The sequence below is a fragment of the Haliotis asinina genome, chromosome 5 (assembly GCF_037392515.1).
Source record: "Haliotis asinina isolate JCU_RB_2024 chromosome 5, JCU_Hal_asi_v2, whole genome shotgun sequence".
In the NCBI taxonomy this organism is placed as follows: Eukaryota; Metazoa; Mollusca; class Gastropoda; order Lepetellida; family Haliotidae; genus Haliotis; species Haliotis asinina.
Window position 1 is genome coordinate 37,287,531 of NC_090284.1, and position 20,912 is coordinate 37,308,442.

Sequence of the window (20,912 nt, forward strand, 5' to 3'; positions counted from 1 at the left end):
TGTTTAGTAGGACTTGGATTATGGTTTTGTCTCCAGAATATGTACAAAACTCATAACTTGCAGTTCAAGATGAAATGCCAAATTGTATTATTACACGATGCCATTTAGAAAGTGGTCAAATGCAACATATGTCATATTTGGGATTTCACTTTCTTAGTAAAGTACAAATTCTAGTACTTTTTCCGGTTGAGTCCCATCCGGGATTCGAACCCGCACCCTCAGAGTCAGGCACCTAATCGCCAGCACACAAAGTCAGCCGCCTAGCCCGCTCAGCCACCGCGACTTCCACGTACGCAGTCTAGACTACCAGTTGTCCGACTTTCATTTTTGTGGAAGTCGCGGTGGCTGAGCGGGCTAGGCGGCTGACTTTGTGTGCTGGCGATTAGGTGCCTGACTCTGAGGGTGCGGGTTCAAATCCCGGATGGGACTCAACCAGAAAAAGTACTAGAATTTGTACTTTACTAAGAAAGTGAAATCCCAAATATGACATATGTTCCAAATTGTATTATCAATTATTGGGAATATTGGGACACCCACTTTGCTGATGTCAGGCACCATGCCGATATGTAAAGTACATTGCTGAAATGGTCAAGCACACTGTCACATTGCCAGGACATCCACAGTGCTTCTGTAGTGGAGTATTTAATTGAAATAGCAGTGAATTCATCAGACATTGGAAGCCTTGACTGTCAGAATCACATTAGTGTAGCCATGGTAACAAAATCCTTGGTATGATAATGTATGATAAGAATACAAGAAAGTAATAATTTGTCAGACTGTCTCAATTATTACTGTTAAGGATAGACAGTTTTATGAAATATTTTCTGTTGCTGCATATAATTAAGCTGCGAAGTAAGGTCACTTGTGGTGGAACCAGATTTTGTAATAAGCAACTAAACTGAAACCACACATCATCATGTGATATGAATCATACACTGCTGCATTAAAACCCTGTGGAAACAGGGCAGCCATACTGTTGGGTGAAGCGGTGTCTGCCTGTATTATATGCTTCCTTTGTAAAAAGTGCCTAAATATGCAACCTTGATGAAGTCTTTCATTGTCATTGTCACATGGTTTGAATGAATGTTGAATGTTATCAAGCAAATGGTTGTATGACTTACTGTAATTGTTATTGACCTGTAGTAGTGGACATGACTGTCAGAGTGTATGGTTACAATCGTCTTCTTGACAGGGGGCATTTTTTCTATGCAAGCTCACTCCATTGTTACTGTCACAATGTTGATGTTGATGTCTCTGAGTGTGTGTACATATTGTTTATGTCAAGCCTTCAGTGTTTGTTGTTGCACATTTCATCCAGTCAGAACAGAATCTTCTCTTTGTGTCTAGGAGTATTGGAAGAACATACCAACCTTTACATGAAGTGTTTTCAGCATTAGTCAATGCATTTTGTTTGTTGCTATTTCAGCATGTCTAGCATGAATCTCATGTTTTTGACCAGTCATGTGTGAAGAAGTTTACTTTTCAGCCTTACTAGTCCTAGGCACTGTTTCACTGTCATGTATTTTTGTACTAGTGCAGTGGCTGCCAGATGACTTTAACATGAATAAAGATTTGAAACTTGAAACTATGTGTTGTAACACACAAAACATGCTAATTTTCACATGTGCTTGTGTTCAGAAGGGCATGCAAAATACTAACACAGGTGAACTTGTCATGAAATGGCCACAATCTCGGTCACAGGACTTAAATAATTTTGAATTATTTCCTCACAATCCGGAAGAGAAAAAAAACCCAGCTTGTCTCAGTTTATTGTATGTTAAAGGCTACATTGAATAAGCCAACCATGATAGTTCTGACAGCTATAACAAGTCACTCCACCATGGCCTTTTGACATGTCAAATACTAGGTGTATGTATGTAGGGTTGGGCCACAAGAAGACCGGTAACAAATATGCTGAACAGACGATCCTCTTTTGCACATATTATCCACCATCAGAGTACTACATCGCCCATCACTATCAACAGGTTTCATGTTAGCAAAGGCAGATTTTATTATTCAACATTTCTGGAGTAGACAATCACAAGGCTGCCAGGAAACAGTGTCACCAGCTGCCAGGAAAAACCAGCTTTTAACAGACTGGCAGTGGGAACCATGAGAATTATACCGACTGCCAGACCACGGAACAAAGTCTCTGTACAGTATAGTGAAGCAATACCACATCCCATGAGGAGTGACACTTTCATGGAAAGAACCATGAACTAAGCATGCACACTCACATCCACTCTGATTAAACAAGACACATAGAAGTGTGTAGGAGGAAGGTGCTTCAGATGACATATCCATAAAGCTATACATCAACAGTACATGTGACTTGGATAATAAATGTCAACCACAGATGTTTACAGAGTAGCTATAGTGTGAGGTTACTCATTACATGACAACACACACTGCAGGGTCCATCATGGCACATACTTCTGGTGAAGGGAAGGTCTGTATAATTGGGACAGTGAAGGACAACAGTATATCCGAGACCATCTATAATATGGTCTCTGAACATATGAATGAACAACTATATTACAGGGGGAACTATGTTTCTGTGCAGGTTCCATTACTGTTCTCAATCACTTGCTTTCATTATGTATTGTTATTATTTCCTTAGTGCTCAAATTTCTAAAAGAAGTTGGAACAGTGTTGTCAACATCAACGAACCAACAAAGCAGTGATGCTGAAGAATCTTCTGTTTTTATTCACGTTGGTAAGCTTTTTGAAAAACACAGTTGTCATGTTCCCAACCGATGGACTAGTGTTGCTGAAGAAGAGTTTTTTTGCACAAGGTGGTGTCCCCTCTCAAAGACATAGCTGTGAAGATTTAAGTACAGGCAGTCAGAGAAAATAGAACTGTGTAATTCCTCAAATTTAGAAAGGCATATTTTCTATGGAGTAAGATTCCTTTAACTTTCAGTAGTGACTTAGATTGAAACTATCCACAGAATCATGAACACTAGGCAACTATGTGCACTGAACCACAAGATAGTATTCCTGAACCAGACACCCCTCACAAGAACATCTCTTGAAGCACCTATCTGTGATCTCAATGACATCATCTTTTTCAATATTCAGTAGTCAACCACCATATCAGGGATGAAACAAAACACAAATGTGGAGTACCAGCACTCAATTTATTTACAATTCTTCTATGAAAATGGGTTTATTTACAATCGGTGACTACATGACAGCTACACATCACATGACATTTTACAAATGTCACAAGCACTCCATGCTTAAAGGTGAAGGAGCAGCTCACCAGATTCCAGTACTAACTGTGATATTCTTATATAACTGACCCCAGGTGGGAGGCAGTCAAGTGACAGCCACTGCAGCTGTAGTGGCCTTGATGCTGTTGTACAAAACAACCTCAGTGCCAAGACTACCTTTCATCTATGTTAAGGTATGTGAGTTAGGGTCACCTTTGCGCTAAGATGGATTTGTATAAGGGCACATGCTCCATGGTGTGGGACATCCACTGGTATGTAGTGTATTTGGATCTGGTGAGCCATATAAAACTAAACAAGAAATATCAATGTTGAGGGGTTTCAATATTATTAACAAATATCACAGAATAAAGGAAAACTCAATAAATCCAGTAAGTCAAAGATTAGGCACAGTCAGACAATGAGGTTCGATGAAAAGCTGACAACAAGTGCCATGAGACTGGGATAAATACAGTGTGTCAGCTAAAGCCGAACTCCCTGGAAGTCCCATTCAATACACACACCTCAAACAAAAGGTATGATAATATGAAATTATTTAAATATGGATAATCTTCTGCAAAACACATCTGCACCAAACTCCTGTTAAAACACTAGAACATCACTGCTCCTATTGTGGATATGTGGCCATATTACCCATATAGGCATTGCAGGGAACATACGGAAACAAACGTAAAATGAAGAGAGGACAGCAGCAATAAATGTGAACTTCTAGTATACACAATGGTAGCAAAAATAGACATGCTTGTTTGTTTAACAGGTTCATCCCTTACAAACCCAGCCTTCATACAAATGAAATATCTAAAGCAAATCCAATAATAACTTATTATAGTATTTTAAAATACTGATAAAATGTTGTTTTCTTTGTTTATGTTTATGATTTGTTCCATTCATGTTCAACGCAATCTACTTTGTGCATGCTAATTGATAAAATACAAGTTTCTAAATTCTCTTTCATAAAACAAGTCTGTCTGTCTGTCTGTTGTGTGTGAAGCAGTTCAGATTTTATGGGTTTGTTAACAAGGTTCTGAGAAACATGACACATATCTACTTTATCCATGGAAATAGATACATCATTTGTGGATTTTTCAACTGATTGTTCTTTAAAAGTTCGCAAACAACTTTGTGCTGTAGGTATCCATAGAAAGCTTGTCCTACAGAAATCAATAAAAAACTTAGTATGATGTAGAACTTCATTGGGCTCACTCATATTCCAAACACCAATGTGGTTCCACTGTTCTTGCAAGGAGAGCTTCAATGGAATGTCAGTCAAAAAAAACAGTATATTGTTATTCATCCTTGACAAAGACTTTAGGCCGTGAGAATATCTTAATGGCTTCTTCCACTTCAGCTATTTTGTTCTCTAGTTCCTGTTTACACGTCCGCACTCTAAAAGTGTCGTTCCTCAGGGGTAGCGCCTGCAGCTGACGGGTAAGGTCATCTTGTTCTGAAGTATAAAGTGTTACCATCAAATCAGTCCCCACACTAGTAAATTCTAAAACTAACATAACTGTGAACAGAGAACATGGATCCCCCTGAGTCACTAACACAAGTAATGATTTACTGATCCATGGAAAAAATATTTCTACAGCATGGCATTAGTAAGTAAGTTTTACGCCACACTCAGCAACTTTCCAGTTATATGGTGGTGGTCTGTAACTAATCTAGACTGAACCAGACAATCCAGCATGAGCATCGATCTGGACAATTTGGAACCGATGACATGTGTCAACCAAGTCAGCGAGTCTGACCACCTGATCCTGTTAGTCGCCTCTTATGACAAGCATAGTCGCCTTTTGTGGCAAGCATGGGTTGTAGAAAACCAATTCTACCCAGGACCTTCAAGATGAAGTTAATCCTTCAAATACGATTGTAGGAAAAAAGACTTTTCATTTGACAGACAGAGGAGAAAGTTACTTATGCTCTTTGTTTTGGGATTGCTCATAACATGTTGGCACCAACATACATATATAGTTGCCATGGAGGACCGGAAGAGTGAGTTAGTTTAGTTTTATGCCGCACTATGAAATATTCCACTTTTCCAGGTGCATGGCATAGGAGGAGGACAAAAAGAAATTGCAGTGGGTCTACTCTATCTTGGAGACCCAGTAGGGTTGACAAAATGATAACTTTTAGTCCTTTTACTTGTCTCTTCAGTTTACTCTTCCCCATGTCATGGTGGGGTGTTGTCCTGTGCACAGAGTTCAGGGCACAAATTAGTTGAAGTTAAGAAATGTCAAATGCAGAGAGCTCTAGGAAGGGTGATCGTGTTTGGCATCTTGACTCCTTAAAGTTTATAGGACCTTGGTTGTGCCCCACAACAAAGCATATGTGATACATATGGCCTCACCTTTGGCAAGTGAGTTTGTTTCACAATGGCGTTGTTCTCCCAGCAGAAATATGGGTCATATGACTATAGCATAACCTTCTCGCACCTAATAGGCAGCTTTGGTTATACTGGGTAATCATGTGCTGTGCTTTGTTAGCGCTATGAGCATACCTAGTGTGGAGTTTGGCGCTACATAAATGGACACTTTATCATTATTATCTCGTCATTTTAGTTAGTATAGACCTTTAACAAAATCAGCTTTCTCGAATCAACCAGTCAGCATGCAGCTCTGTGTGTGACACACACTGGAATGGGAGTGCTCTGTAATCAACCAGTCAGCATGCACCTCAGGTGAAGTGTGACACACACTGGAATGGGAGTACTGCTGTCCTCATCTGTATGGAATCATACACAGTGGAAAATACAAATGTATACTTACTTTTCCTTAGCAGTCCAAGTGTCTCGGTTCTCTCAGCCTCTGGCATCATTTTGTGTCCTGGTGGCATGGCAGGATCCGGGGTGTTGGCCAGACGTTCTGCTTCCTCCTGCTTCCATGAGGCCTGGCGGTTCCGCAAACTGACAACATACACCTACTGCATACAAACTAAACCAAGAATTCTTTGCTTAGTTCTTGATTAATACTAGCAGATATATTTATTCTTATTTAGATAACTGTCAGTGTCTGCACATTTACTCCACTTCAGGTTCTTTCTCTATAGTCTACCGGTATGTATAATTAGTAGTTACGGTGCTTAAATAAGTAAGAGTTCCACCTGTAACCCCCGCTTGAAATGTATCCTATTTATTCAGATTATTTTGAGGTTTTAGGGTCTTAGGGTTAGGGTAAGAATGTGGTTTAGGGTTAGGGTAATGGATGGTGTTAAGGATTTTTGATAAATATACATTTGTTCTTTTTTATAGAATGATAAAATAAAATGAGGGTTACGGGCAGAAATCTTTCCACTATTTGTTCATTTATTAAAATCTGACACTTTTCACAGTAACTGAAAATACTTATTTCATTTCAAATGACCACGAATTATCAACAGAATTAATATTTAATGAATTATAAACTATTTTTCCCAATGTTCTACTTTTTTTCCAAAAAGATTCTTGGACACATCCTTCCGCCATGGGTCCACATCAAAGTGGTCAATGAGCAAAAGTATTAAAAGTATTGTTTCAAGGAAATAATCATAGAAGGGTTAACATGGGCATAAAATGTCAACACTAGGGTGCAAGGGTGTGAGGCTATTTATTTCGGAGTGGAGTGTAAGATTGGTAAACGACAGCCTGTAACAATAAATACAATACTATAACATGCAAAGTTGACAATGTTCAAGTCACTCACTATTTGGGCACTTCTCCTCGCTGGTAGTTGTGTAATTTATCTTCATCTCTCTTCTTTAGGTCATCTAATGCTGTGAGACTAGGAGCTCGCTGCATCTTGGTGTGTTTCACTGTGCGCCCATTCAGTTTGATGAAGTCAATATCACGACGGATAAGCTTGGTCTGTACAAATATATATAGAGGTATACAGAGAACATGGTCAAACATTCACATACCATCTCCAACATAGTACAAATATATATAGAGGTATACATTCACAGTCTCCAACATAGTACAAATATATATAGAGGTATACATTCACAGTCTCCAACATAGTACAAATATATATAGAGGTATACATTCACAGTCTCCAACATAGTACAAATATATATAGAGGTATACATTCACAGTCTCCAACATAGTACAAATATATATAGAGGTATACATTCACAGTCTCCAACATAGTACAAATATATATAGAGGTATACATTCACAGTCTCCAACATAGTACAAATATATACAGAGGTAAACATTCACAGTCTCCAACATAGTAACATTCAGGTACACTATTTCAGAAATTTCAAAAGGTGAAAAGCCTCTGTTATGTTACACATGACACTGCCTCTCACAGTTTAGAAACATGTTTCACCACAACTGGAGACAAGCTGTTCTGCGTAAACCACCAGAGAACTTGAACAAGGGATTATGAAATATGACAAGAAACAGGAATACTTGATAAATTATTAACTGGCTTATTATATACACCCTCCACCAACAAACACTAATCAAGTGATTATCCACTGATCATGTTTATAACAACACTCATCGTTGTCAAAGTGCCTTAGTCTATATATATATATGTTCATATTTTTTCCTGCTGACCTGCATATAGTCAAGTGTGCCCAAGTCTATTCATACATTTTGAACTACCCTACAGTAAGCACCATGACAACTTGCCAAGACAAGTGAGATGGACACTGTGTTGTCATATCACAGCAAAGTCTTACATTTTTGGCATCTGCTGCATGAGGGACGGAGACTTCTGGGTCTGGCGTACATGGCCGAGATTCAAGCTTCACAGGGGGACCTGCTCGTGAGTGGGCACGGAGGTAGTTCGCTGAGTGTGGTCTTGGAGCTGAAGGAGGCCGCTGCCAAGATTTAAAGGAAGGATGAAATGTTACACCTTTCTGAACTACTATGGGGTCTGCTACACAAACCAATCTGTGCACAAACACTAACGTTGTAGCTTAATTCTCTAACCTGGACTTTTCATGCCTGTAACACTATGAGGTCACCATGAGAACCCTATGTGCCAAAGGGCCTGTGGACATGCTGGACAATCTCAGTCTCTAATCTCAATCTCCAATCTCCACCAAGAAGAGACCAATCACGAGGGAACATGATCCTTAAGATGTAAAACTAAAGACCTGATGAAACATATAAACAAATTATCTGCTGACCTCAATATCATCCCTGATCTTTGACTGTACATCTGAGAATTTGGCCGACTTCCACAGGACTTTGACCGGCTGCTGGGATTCTTGTTCCCTTTGCTTACTTCTTCTCTGTATCTGCCGCATACGACGGACATTTTCCTGGATATGGTCCTTGGACCGGGACCCTTCAAACAGATGTTCATGTGAGTGTTAACCATGCTATGATATGATACAAATCTGCTCATAATACAACCTGATCCAATTTGGATTATCGTGATCATGTCACAGGATAATAACTGTGTTATTGTACATCACTACACACATTTAATAATAAAACAGGCAAAACTAATACCACTGGCAATATATACAAAAGCAGAACATGAGGAGATAATGTTTTCATATCATTGTTCATGTTTGGCTGTTCATGATGACCAGACTGAACAAGCAGCAAATATACCTGATATAATAAACTTACTACACTGCTGTATTTAGCCAGCTCATCAGGCTACTACATGTGTAATAAATGAGTGATTGAGTTCAGTTTTACGCAACACTCAGCGATATTCCAGCTATATGGCGGCAGTCAATAAATAACTGAGTCTTGATCTGACAATCCTGTGATCAACAGCATAAGCACTGATCTGCGCATTTGGGATCTGATGACATGTGTCAACGAAGTCAGTGAGTCTGACCACCTGATCCTGTTAGTAGCATCTTACGACAAGCATAGTTGCCTGATGGATGAAGACATTTCATCAGTTTCAAAAGAACAACCTTTATAGTCTGTTGCAGTCAAAACGTACTGATGAATTTCATTTTAAATAAAAACTGTAAACCCAATAAGTGCAGTATCTGGAACAGTGACACAAAAGCACACGTGGTACATGACAAGCATTAACATTTACCAACCCTACTAGATCTCGGTGTTTCAGTTCATGAGCAAATCCCCTTGTAATACGTACCAATAGCTGTTTGAAACTATGATCATTTGTTAAGCAATATTTATCCTATGTTTATCCTAATAGTAATTCTTTTATTCATATGATCAATAAAAGTTCATCTTGGAGAGATAATCTATCGTATTAGTGATAGTGCAGAATACCTATTACCACAGGTTAGGGTCACCAGTCTAAGTGAGTGAGTGAGTTCGGTTTTATGCCACTTTTAGCAATATTCCAGCAATATCACGGCGGGGGACACCAGAAAATGGGCCTCACACATTGTACTCATGTGGGGAATCGAACCCGGGTCTTCGGCATGACAAGCGAACGCTTTAACCACTAGGTTACCCCACCGCCCCCAACCAGTCTAACAAACCCTAGTAAAGGGTAGTGTCAGGTAACCTTTGCGTGACCTATGACTGTCCAATCAACAGCGAGACAGTCAAACAGATTTAACCAATCAGCCAATGGCTACTACTTATCGATCAGAGGGACTTACAAAATATTAGGTCACTGACAAAGATCTCTCCACAAACAAAACCTGCATATAACATAGTTATTAACTTATTTGAGTACATATGCAGTACATACACCGTGGAGTATATATGCTTTCTGTTGACATGGTTACCATTAGCTAATATTTCCGCAAGATGATATCCTTGAATATTGCCAAAATCAGTATTTTCAGGGACTGGTTACTCACCGTTGTCATGGTTGTAACGTACGCAGTGTGCATCATTCAGAAGCGATCATTCGCAAAACGGCAATCGGAAATGTGCATGTACAAACCTTTTCAAGATAAAAATCAAAAGGTATGTGCAAATGTCCACTTTCGCAATTTGGTAAGCTGTCTTCTGATTGGTCAGTCTCAATGGTTACCTGACGTGACCTCCAATGAGGTTTTGCTAGACTCAGTAGTGGAGTGTAACAAAAAGTACTGAGGCTAAGTTTACTTAGACTAGTTAGGGAGCTTATGGACTAGTAGGGTCAATGAATCACTGACAAGTGACATTTTGTACATTATGAACAATATATCGTAACACTGATTCTAAGTACCAGTGGTGATGAGTCTGGGTTAGAATTCGTCACAGGACTAAAACCAATAATGTATTAGGATCCGGGCCCACTGGCACAAAATGATCTTACCGCTACAATTATTGTAAATCCTTAAGTTCGCGATCTTAGGCTTTGGCTACAATCACCATCCACTTGCACAAGGCGATTGTAGGCTAAGGTCATTGTAAGTTACAATCAAAGCCTACATAAAGTTACAAACGGTCGGAACCAGCTGTAAGGAACTAAGATCATTGTAGTCAGTAGCAAAATGGTGTCCAAGTTGGTGTCAGTTTCACGCAAATTTATACAAACCTGTAGAGGTTATGAATTCTTTGAAGAATGTCCTCCTTGGGGTACATATAAGCATTTTTATGTCCATTAAAAATCCCTACGACAGTTGTAACTATTTTGATAATAAAATATTTACAAAACAAAAAACTCGTTTTTGTCTTGTGGGACCACCTTTACAGGGCCCCCCAGGCCCCCTACAGCCAAGAGCAGGTAACTCTGGCCGTCTACCTCGCACCTCACTTTTCATGCTGAACGTATCAGACAGAATGAGGGGAGGCGGGTGGCCGTACCCCAAGGAGGACATTCTTCAAAGAATTCATAACCTCTACAGGTTTGTATAATTCTTTTTCAGAAGAAGTCCTCCTTGGGGTACATATAAGCATTAAACAGACTCCCGAAGAGAAGCAATTGGGAGTGGTATTCTGTCTGACAGCAACAGTCCATTCGATCGAAGTGCAAATCTACAATCACACGGAAATAGAAAAGGCACCGACCTGGTCACCTGACCGCTGATGTCAATCAAGGCGGGGGCGTGACAAAGCTGAGGACCCGCTTGTCAAAGCTTACATGCCCATTGGCTAGAATTTGGGAAATCCCAAATGAGAAACCCCGCCCACCCAAATCAAAGTTTGGAGACCTGGACGTACGGGACACTCGCCAAACTGAACCTTGTCCATACCGCACTAGCAAGCTAAGCAGGGAAATGGAAAGGAAAGTAAGGCACCCAGCCAAAGAGGGCGGGACTAAGAAACCATCACCGCCGATAAAATGGGAATGGATAGTTACCCAACACCGAGTGCAAACAGATATAGTTATCAAACAAAGCTTAATCAGCTTGAGCAGAACTATTCTGTCTGCTGCAGGGAACTGACTGACCGAACCGAGCACACTCTCGTGAGTGTCTGTTCAGTTGGTAATGACGGTTCTGACGTGGCCACTGCTCTCACTGAGTGAGCTGACAACCCCTTTTTGGGGAGATAAGCCTTTAGGTATATAGACCTTGCAGCCTGCGTATCAGTCGGATAGCCAGCCATTCCGCCACCACAACAGCAAAATAGCTGTTTCTCCGTACGGAGCAAGGCTATTCTCTTAAAATAACTTTAAGAGGTTTCATAACGCCTAATACACGAACCTTACGGTATGTATTATCAGACGACGCAGGCAGCATGCACCCAGTTAGATCGATAGGCGCGGTCATTCGAAGCGAATGATCGAATTTTTTTGGGCGGTATGAATCCGGTAAGCGAATGCTAACCCGATCCTTATGGAACATAGTAAGATCCGGGTCTGAAAACATGACGTGTAAGTCGCTTACACGTCTACCAGACGTAACCACCACTAAAAAGTCGTTTTCCAACTTAACAGTTGTAACGACGGGTTGGCCAAGTCATAAACGAGAGGAGTGGGTAACCATTCCAATACTCGAGACAAATTTCACGACCGGACGCAGTCTGTCCACGCCTGCAAGAAAACGCTGTACCCGTGGGTATTGTCCCAACAAGGCACCCTCAACGGGTATGTGGAAGGCTGAAATAGCCAGGGAGTAGCCTCGAATCGTAGAAGCGGCTAAGCCAGATTCTAAACGAGACGGTAAGAACTCCAATACTTCAACTACAGTCGAAGAAAAGGGATCGAGAATCCCTCTATTTCCACACCAGCGCGCATAACAGGCTCACCTATCCTCACACTGTACATTTGTGGAATCCGTCCACGAAGCCAGAATTGTGTCTGCAACTGATGCAGGAATTCCGCTCTTTTGGAGACGATTCCGGACAGTGGCCAGGCCACCCACTGAATCCTGGGGATTGGGGTGAGGCTGGCCGTCCTGGGATAGTAGGTTCGGTCGCCGCGGTAATAGTACCGGCGGCTACACTAGCGACCTGAGTATTACCGGAAACCAGCATTGAGACGGCCACAGAGGTGCGAGAAGCACTAGTAGCCGCGCTGGTTGGGTGGCAAGCTGAGACAGAACTTTGGAAATCAGGGGAATTGGCGTAAACGCCGACACCACCCTGTCCGTCCAGTCCCGCTGGAAGGCGTCGGCGGCAATCGCTCTCGGATCAGGAATCCGCGAACAAAAACCCCGGAATCTAGTTCGTCACTCCAGAGGCAAACAGATCCACCTAGAACGACCCAGACAACTGGGAGATAATCCCGAATATCTCCCGATCGAGCAACCACTCGTGGGGAGCCAGAACACGTCGTGAGAGCGCATCTGCACGCACGTTGTCGATCCCTGGGAGATACACAGGCATAACCCGTATGCTGAACTGATCGCACCATAGTAGAAAACTGCCACGCCTCCTGAAGGAGCGACGGAGACACAGTGCCGCCCTGCTTCAGAATGTAGGACATCGCCGTCTGGTTGTCCATCTCTAGACAAACCACTCGGCTTCGAACCTGATCCACGAAGCGTTCGAACACCAACGTCACAGCTCTCAACTCTAACACATTGATGTGCAAGGTCGCCTCTTGGTCGGACAATAGTCCCGACATCGCGAGGTCGCCCAGGACGCATCCCCCCCAACCCTGTGAGGGAGGCATCCGTCTGAACTGTGAGCGACGGTACCGGGGTCATCAGAGGTAAACCTTTGAATAGATTCCCAGTATCTGTCCACCACCGCAAGTGACGTATCAACCACTGGGGAATAGCCAGATTCTTCTCGTAGCTCTCCGAGTGGGACCACTGTTGTGCTAACGCCTGCTGAATGGAACGCATTCTCCGACGTGCACGCCAGACTATGTCCACCGTCGCCGCCATGTTGCCTAGCAACTGAAGCCACGTCCGTGCTGAGGCAATATGGGACTGAAGGAACCTTAACACTATGCCCTGTACCTTAAAAATGCGCTCTTGGGACAGAGAAACCACCCCTCGGGTTGTCTCGAACCTCGCCCCTAAGAAAACCAGATCCTGCCTCGGCACCAATTGATTTTTAAGATAGATAACCCAACCTAGTCTGGTGAGAATATCCATCACCTGCTGTGTGGATTCTCGACTTAGGTGGTGGGAGAGCGCTGTGAGGATCCAGTCGTCCAGGTACGGGAAACAAAAGTTGCCCTGCGCCCTGAACTGGTACTAGCATGAGTTTGGTGAACACCCTTGGCGCCGTGGAGATGCCGAAGGGGAGCACGCGAAACTGATAACAAACCCCGTCGAAGGAAAACCGAAGGTATTTCCTGAACTCGGGATGCATCGGTACATGGAGGTATGCGTCTTTGAGGTCGATTGACGTAAGTCAATCCCCTGCCTCTACAGACGAGATCACTAACCTCAGTGTCTCCATCTTGAAAGACGGCACCTCTATCAAGTTGTTCAAACCCTTGAGATTTAGAATGGGTCTGAACCATCCGTTCTTTTCGGTTACCAGGAAATAAGTGGAGTAAAACCCCATAGTCTCCTGTCCTGATGGAACCATCTCTATAGTTGCCTTGTCCAGTAAAGACTGAATTTCGGCACGGAGGATTGCCACCTTTTCCGGCGACTTCGGCACCGGAGTGCAGCGAATCCCGGCAAAAGGAGTAAGCTCTCGCTTCCACTGTGGCGTGTGGCCATCCCTGAGTAATAACGGGAGGCGACCACCCACAGGAATTTCGGGTAGAAGGCAAAGTGTCCCGGCCGACGGCAGAGATTGCCGCTTGCAACGGGACAACTGAGGGCTCCGGAGGTACTCCCTTTACCCCTGCCCTTGCTCTTCCGTGCCTGTAGTGGAGCAGTCCACTTCGGCGCATCCTTAGACTGAGTCGCAGGATAGCTTGAGCTGAGGACCGAAGGCCGCGAGCGAGAGGTGGAGGGTTGTTCAAGAAAAGACTTAAGAGTCCTTGAATTGACTAACGGCCTCCGCAGCCTCACTAACTCCCGTCAAAGCCCCCGGGAACAGGGTCAAGCCCAGTCGGAAAGGCAGAGACAGCAGTGTCTGCTGTGTAGCCGGTGAATACCTGGCGACAGCCATAACCTACGAAGGCCAATCACAGCATACATCATCTGACTCGTGAACGCATTGAGTCGCGCGTCAAATGTGAATGCACCTCCGTAAGTTGCCGCTCTAACGTGGACGAGGAAAAATCCTCGTCCCCGTCCTCCTGCGACACCACCTGCCTCTGCAAGACAGAGAGGTAGGCTGAGTGCACCGCAAGTTGCTGCACGGCGTTCCGATATTGCTCCTCAAAGGAGCGGAAACCGAGCGCAACACCTGGTTCGATGAGGTACAAAGCGGCAAGCGGCGACCCTGACAAGCCGACGCCTGGCAGTGGCCAGACGACCCCCCAAGCGCGATCGAGGCGTACACGCACTCGTCGACAACGGGAGGGTCAAATAGCGCATCGTCCCCCATCAAGTAGCCGGTCAAGCTCTGGGAGATCGAACCGCGAACGGCTACCCTACAGGAGCGGATTAATTACCTCACTGAGGAGTGAAGGTAAAATAGGCAATTGAGCCTCAGCCACCCTACACGGAGCAAACGCTTCCCCAAGAAGACGAAACTCCGCGGGATCGGGGGCGTCCGCAGGGACGACCACCTGCGGCACAGCCCCTTGATCTCGGCTACCCTGCACGGAGTAAACACTTCCCAGGAAGACGAAACTCCGTGGAATCGGGTCAGTGCTACCGCGATCCATTCGCGTACCTGCCCCGGGGACGAACGGAGCGAAAAGCTCCGAATCGGCCTCCGTCGGTTCGCCGAAAAAGGAAGGCGTCGAGACCTCGTGAGATCGACCGCCGAAGTAGGGACCCCGATGCACTGAGCGGAACCGATGCAGGCGGCAAAGCCGGTGCTCGAACCGCCAGTTTGGTTGCCGGTAACCCCGACGCACAAGGGACCCGTCAACAAGGACAACAGACCCAGAAGCGCCGAGTTGTCGGAGTCGGCCTACCTCTGGTTCACTGAAAAACCAGGGTGCCGAGACCCCGTGGTGTCGACTGCCGAAGCAGGAACACCCGATGCACTGAGCGGAACCGAGGCAGGTGGCAAAGCCGGTGCTCGAGAACCACCAGTTAGGTTGCCGGTAACCCCGACGCACAAGGGACCCGTCAACAAGGACCACAGACCCAGAAGAGCCGAGATGTCCGAGTCGGCCTACCCCTGGCTCATTGAAGAACCAGGGTGTCGAGACCCTGTGGGGTCGGCTGCCGAAGCAGGGACACCCGATGCACTGAGCGGAACCGAGGCAGGCGGCAAAGCCGGTGCTCGAGAACCACCAGTTAGGTTGCCGGTAACCCCGACGCACAAGGGACCCGTCAACAAGGACAACAGACCCAGAAGAGCCGAGATGTCCGAGTCGGCCTACCCCTGGCTCATTGAAGAACCAGGGTGTCGAGACCCTGTGGGGTCGGCTGCCGAAGCAGGGACACCCGATGCACTGAGCGGAACCAAGGCAGGCGGCAAAGCCGGTGCTCGAGAACCACCAGTTAGGTTGCCGGTGACCAACGGTACGAGACCCGATGGACCGGCGCCGGCAAGCGGAATTGCACCCGAGCCGGTGCTCGGTGCAAAACCCCTAGAGCCAGCTGGGAAAACGACACCAGAGCCGTAGCTTGGATCTGAGATTCCCACAGGGACAGCAACCGTGCCTGAGCCTAGACCCAAGACTTGGGTGCACCCCGAAACTGTAACAATCAGAACCAACTAATGGTAACTGATGTACAGAAAACATACGCAATTGAACACACAATATGCAAAATATAAACGCACGGGCGATAATAAATTGCCAAAATACATTAACCCAGCTAAACAAGAAAGTATAAGCGGATAAATGCAATAACAAGTGTGCACACACAAGTGCGTAATGCAATGAAAAAGACGAAAAGTCTTAAAAACCAACATCCCCATTTTGACTGAAACAAGAACAAATGGGTTAAGACATCTTAGCATGTAAAACATACTAATAAGAAACACGTAGGAATAAGTGAGACGCAAGCGAAACACTTCCCGCACTAAAGAGAAGCCATAAAGACCGCCATCTTGCCTGCCACATGACAGGAAGATAGGACCCGACCGGCAAAGTTACAACAATATATGAATGAAAATTTCAGCCAAGAAATTCCAACTAACGCCCGTGCGAAAGAAAAGGAACCATACATACAGTAGCTGACTCTTTCTCACTCATAATTCCGTAGGCAGATAGCACAAAAACTATCTAAATGGACCACACACGTCTTTCTAGTCGAACGACAGCATGAAAAGTGAGGTGCGAGGTAGACGGCCAGAGTTACCTGCTCTTGGCTGTAGGGGGCCTGGGGGGCCCTGTAAAGGTGGTCCCACAAGACAAAAACGAGTTTTTTGTTTTGTAAATATTTTATTATCAAAATAGTTACAACTGTCGTAGGGATTTTTAATGGACATAAAAATGCTTATATGTACCCCAAGGAGGACTTCTTCTGAAAAAGAAAGTTAGCTTTACGTTTGGAGATTGCTTTTATATTGCATAAAACTGTATGTTTCACCTCAACACTTCAACAACACGGAGAATGCAACATTGACTTAACATCAGAAATATCGTTATTTGCGGCAGTGAACAAAATCATGATTGAGTCGATATCATAAAGTACAATTCTCACATGATTCAGTGTTGGAAAAAGTATGCACACCATGCCTTTTTTGATAAACAAGGAAAGGATCGTAACGAAAGGTGTCTGCATGCGATTAGCAGTGGCCATAATCTTTTCAATAACTCAAGGGCAGCTAATCTTTTTTATACGCAAGAAGAGAGTGGTTTCCCTTGGCATATTATGCCATTGCTGTAAAATTTGCCATGCCCAAATACAGTGTATGTTGTGACATCGCAGATATCCACGCGGTCATGTTCATACCAATGATTTTGTCATAGTTTATCATTGAAACAATTTTCAGTTAGATAACGTACAAAATGATGTCTCTTCTTAATTCTTAAATTAAATCTGATGAGAGACAAGAGTTTTAATCTATGCATTTTAAGTATAATACAAGTAATCTTCTAACAGGAAAATACACTTGCTGAGGCATGTGAAATGTGCGTAAAAAGGGTTTTTTTTACAAAAAGACGAAAATAAGTATCAATGAAATGGCATAAAATAATTAACATACCGTGAATAGGTATTTATTAACAAATACAACACATACAGAATAATATGGTTTTCATATTTCCCTATGCATTTTCCCCAACACTCCCACAGTCACGTCACCCTTTCATGTCTTTACAAAACTAATACTTGTGAAATATACTTGGGATTTTACTCCAAATAACACCGGCCAGATGCCAAACTACATTTTATTGACAGCCATTGACAAATCATGATACATTTAGGTGTTATATCATAAGGAAATTTTGTTTATGAGATATCTTTTAATTCTTATGATTATTAGGTCTATGACTCAAGACCCAAATTTATATATGTATCGCTTTGTATTTCCCCGTGAGGTACAAGTGAATATATATATGTTATCTCCCATGTTATCATTTCCCATTTCCTTCAAAACAATTGTGTTTTTTTTTTCGTCTTTTTGTTTGGTTTTTTTGGTTTTCTTATTTTTATCATGAAAATTCAGCAAGATGTCATTGAGGAAGGTATGTCACTCTTGTCACTTGTGTGTAGTAACTAGTTCCACTTCTGATATGCACAACATGCTATGCGCTCTTGCCAACAACTATAGACAGGGGTCGAGTTTAAGAAATTCCTACCTCCTCCATTGAAGAATTCAATCTTAGTTAATGTCGCGATCTTAAATTCATGCCGACTTACATTCACACTAACATCACCTTTGTGCAAGTGGATTAGGGCAATTGCATAGTATGTAAAGTTGATTGTAGGGGCCCAAGATTGATTTTAACTAAGATTGCTCTGTGTAAACAGGCCCTGCACTTTGCTCAGGAAGTGTAATCTCCAATATAACACTGAATGAAAGAGCTGCTTACTGTCAATGAGTGACTTACCAGGTCTGTTGTAGTGAGATGTTCCATATCTCTGGCCATCTACCTGCATCATCATCCCCTGCATCCTCACTATTGTAACTGTGTCAGCCAGCTATAATCTGTGTAGCTGAAACATGCAAACAACAACCTTTACACTACAGAATCTCACAATGATTGTTGTTCATGATGTCAGTCACTTGTTTGTCTGGCTCAGTCTTGATGCAATTGGAAAATGGCTCACTGCAGTGTGAAACATTTACATGTACTTCCTACAAGTTGATTTATCATCTGAATTTTAAATTATGATTATTACCAAGAAGTATTCTTGTTGAATTCATTTTAAGTTTAAGGGTTTATCTACACTTGTTGACTAACACTCAGTCCTGGAAATAGCTTTCTTAGTTTAAAATACATATCTACAAAATAATCAATTATCGTAGTTAAAGGTCATTATCAAATAATACTAACAGCCTTGATCATGGTTAATTAAACAGGCTAGAATAATGATCTTCAGTAACCCATGCTTGTCGCATGAGGTGACTAGCAAGATCAGGTGGTCAGGCTCCCATGGCATTGGTTCCCAATTGAGCAGATTGATGTCTCTTTTGATCAGTGGACTGTCTGGTCCAGATTTGATTATTTACATATCGCCGCCATACACCTGGAATCGCATCAAACTAAACTCACTCACTCATGTTAATTAATGTTTGGAGTCTTTTCATGTGGATTGCTTTGTGGAGGTTTTTTATCCATGGTGATGGAACCTTGTTCATGGCGTGAAAACAGACTTTTAGAGTTGGTTAACACCCTTGCCTAGGACAATCAACCTTATGTGCTAAGTAAATTGTTTGCAACCATTGTCATAGGGTACTGTCATTATCATTATGATCATGATCCTGTAGCTTTAAAGTTCAGGGGTAAACACCACTGGATGAAGATTATTTCACGCCATGTGGAATGTAAGTGAGTTTACTTTTATTCCGCACTCAGCAGCTTTCCAGGTATATGGCGGTGGTCTGCAAACAGTCCAAGACATACTGTGTACGCGAGACAGCCTATCGTCTCTAGTTAGTGAGATGGTGCACTTCATGATACTGACTGAAGTGCTTCACCATAATTAATTCAGTCACCATGGAACCAGCTCGAATGGGTGCAAACATGGCATGGGTAATTAAAGCATCCCATAAAATCCCGAAGCATGGTGGCTACTTGACAGTTGTGAATAAACAGGTTTCTCAGTCTTCGATTTCAAACTTTTGTCATTTGCTCTGAACAGATTACCATGGATGAAATTTTCATTCTGCAAGTTGTAAAGTTGATTATTTCTGTCTAACATTAGCTTGATCACTCGATATATCTATTGTCCGATAAAATTTTGAAAAATAATCCTACGTTGGTGTATCCTGGGACTCTCTATTTTTAAGGCACATGAAAACATCTGGAAAGCAGAAACACAGTAAATAAACTGGGTCTGGACCAGACATTCCTGTGATCAACAGCATAACCATCAATCTGCACAATTAGGAATCGATGACCACCCGACCCCCATTAGTTGCCTCTTATGACCAGAGACCATATAATAGATTATTATATGGTCTCTGTTATGACAAGCATAGTCGCCTTTAAAATCAAGAATACGTTGCTGAAGATGCATTCTAACCTGGATCTTCACAGGTTCCAGCAGGCTTAAAGTATACAGATGAGAGATATACAGAAGCTGTTTTGGGATATGTTCCCCACCCAGAAAGAAAAAGAGAGAAAAGCTAAACCAACCTTAACCCTTAAGGCTAGCCTAACTAATCCTAAATCCTAAACTTGCCCTGAGTATTAGAGGAAAGAATTATTCATAAACATGTTAAAATAGTTACAAAATAAGATGACGAACATTTTCTAAAATCGCGACAAATAAAAGGATACAGCTATCTGTCCAGACCCTACTGTAAAGAGACAAACGGAAGCTATAACGCATTTCATAAAGTCCAAAGAAACCAAAAGACGATTTGCGAATTCACTAAACTGGTAAACGTGCAGTCAAGATTCAACATGAACAATTCGGTACATATTCCCTTTAAGAGCATGCAACGCATACCTGGTGGGCATGACATGAATGTATTATGTGTGAAAAACTATGATGGTATAAGTATCACTGCACAATACCTTTTACAGATGCGTTACAAGAGGATGTGCGGTTTCAAACGCGTTTTCCCAATTTCAACAGAATTCAACAGACTAACTATTCATCCGCCATTTTGGTTTGTTTAAGTCACGTGACTGCAAAGTAACCGTTTAAACTACACAGGTTATCATAGTTATGGCACATAAAACATTTTTTTAAAACTATATTCACATATCAATATAAGTAATAGAAAAATAATTACAGATTTACAAGATAATTTATTCACGTTGTAGCGAGAGC

General features: G+C 42.8%; 1 protein-coding gene across 1 annotated transcript; it reads right to left on the reverse strand.

Annotated features, from left to right (window-relative positions):
- Positions 1-2,684: 2,684 nt before the first annotated feature.
- LOC137284305 (enkurin domain-containing protein 1-like) lies at positions 2,685-20,769 on the reverse strand. Its single transcript, XM_067816071.1, has 7 exons — positions 20,654-20,769; positions 18,518-18,623; positions 8,349-8,509; positions 7,896-8,036; positions 6,911-7,071; positions 5,999-6,135; positions 2,685-4,677 (listed from the first exon to the last, which is right to left on the reverse strand). The coding sequence occupies exons 2-7, from the start codon at positions 18,579-18,581 to the stop codon at positions 4,520-4,522; spliced, it is 822 nt and encodes a 273-aa protein (XP_067672172.1). The 5' UTR covers positions 18,582-18,623; positions 20,654-20,769; the 3' UTR covers positions 2,685-4,519.
- Positions 20,770-20,912: the final 143 nt, after the last annotated feature.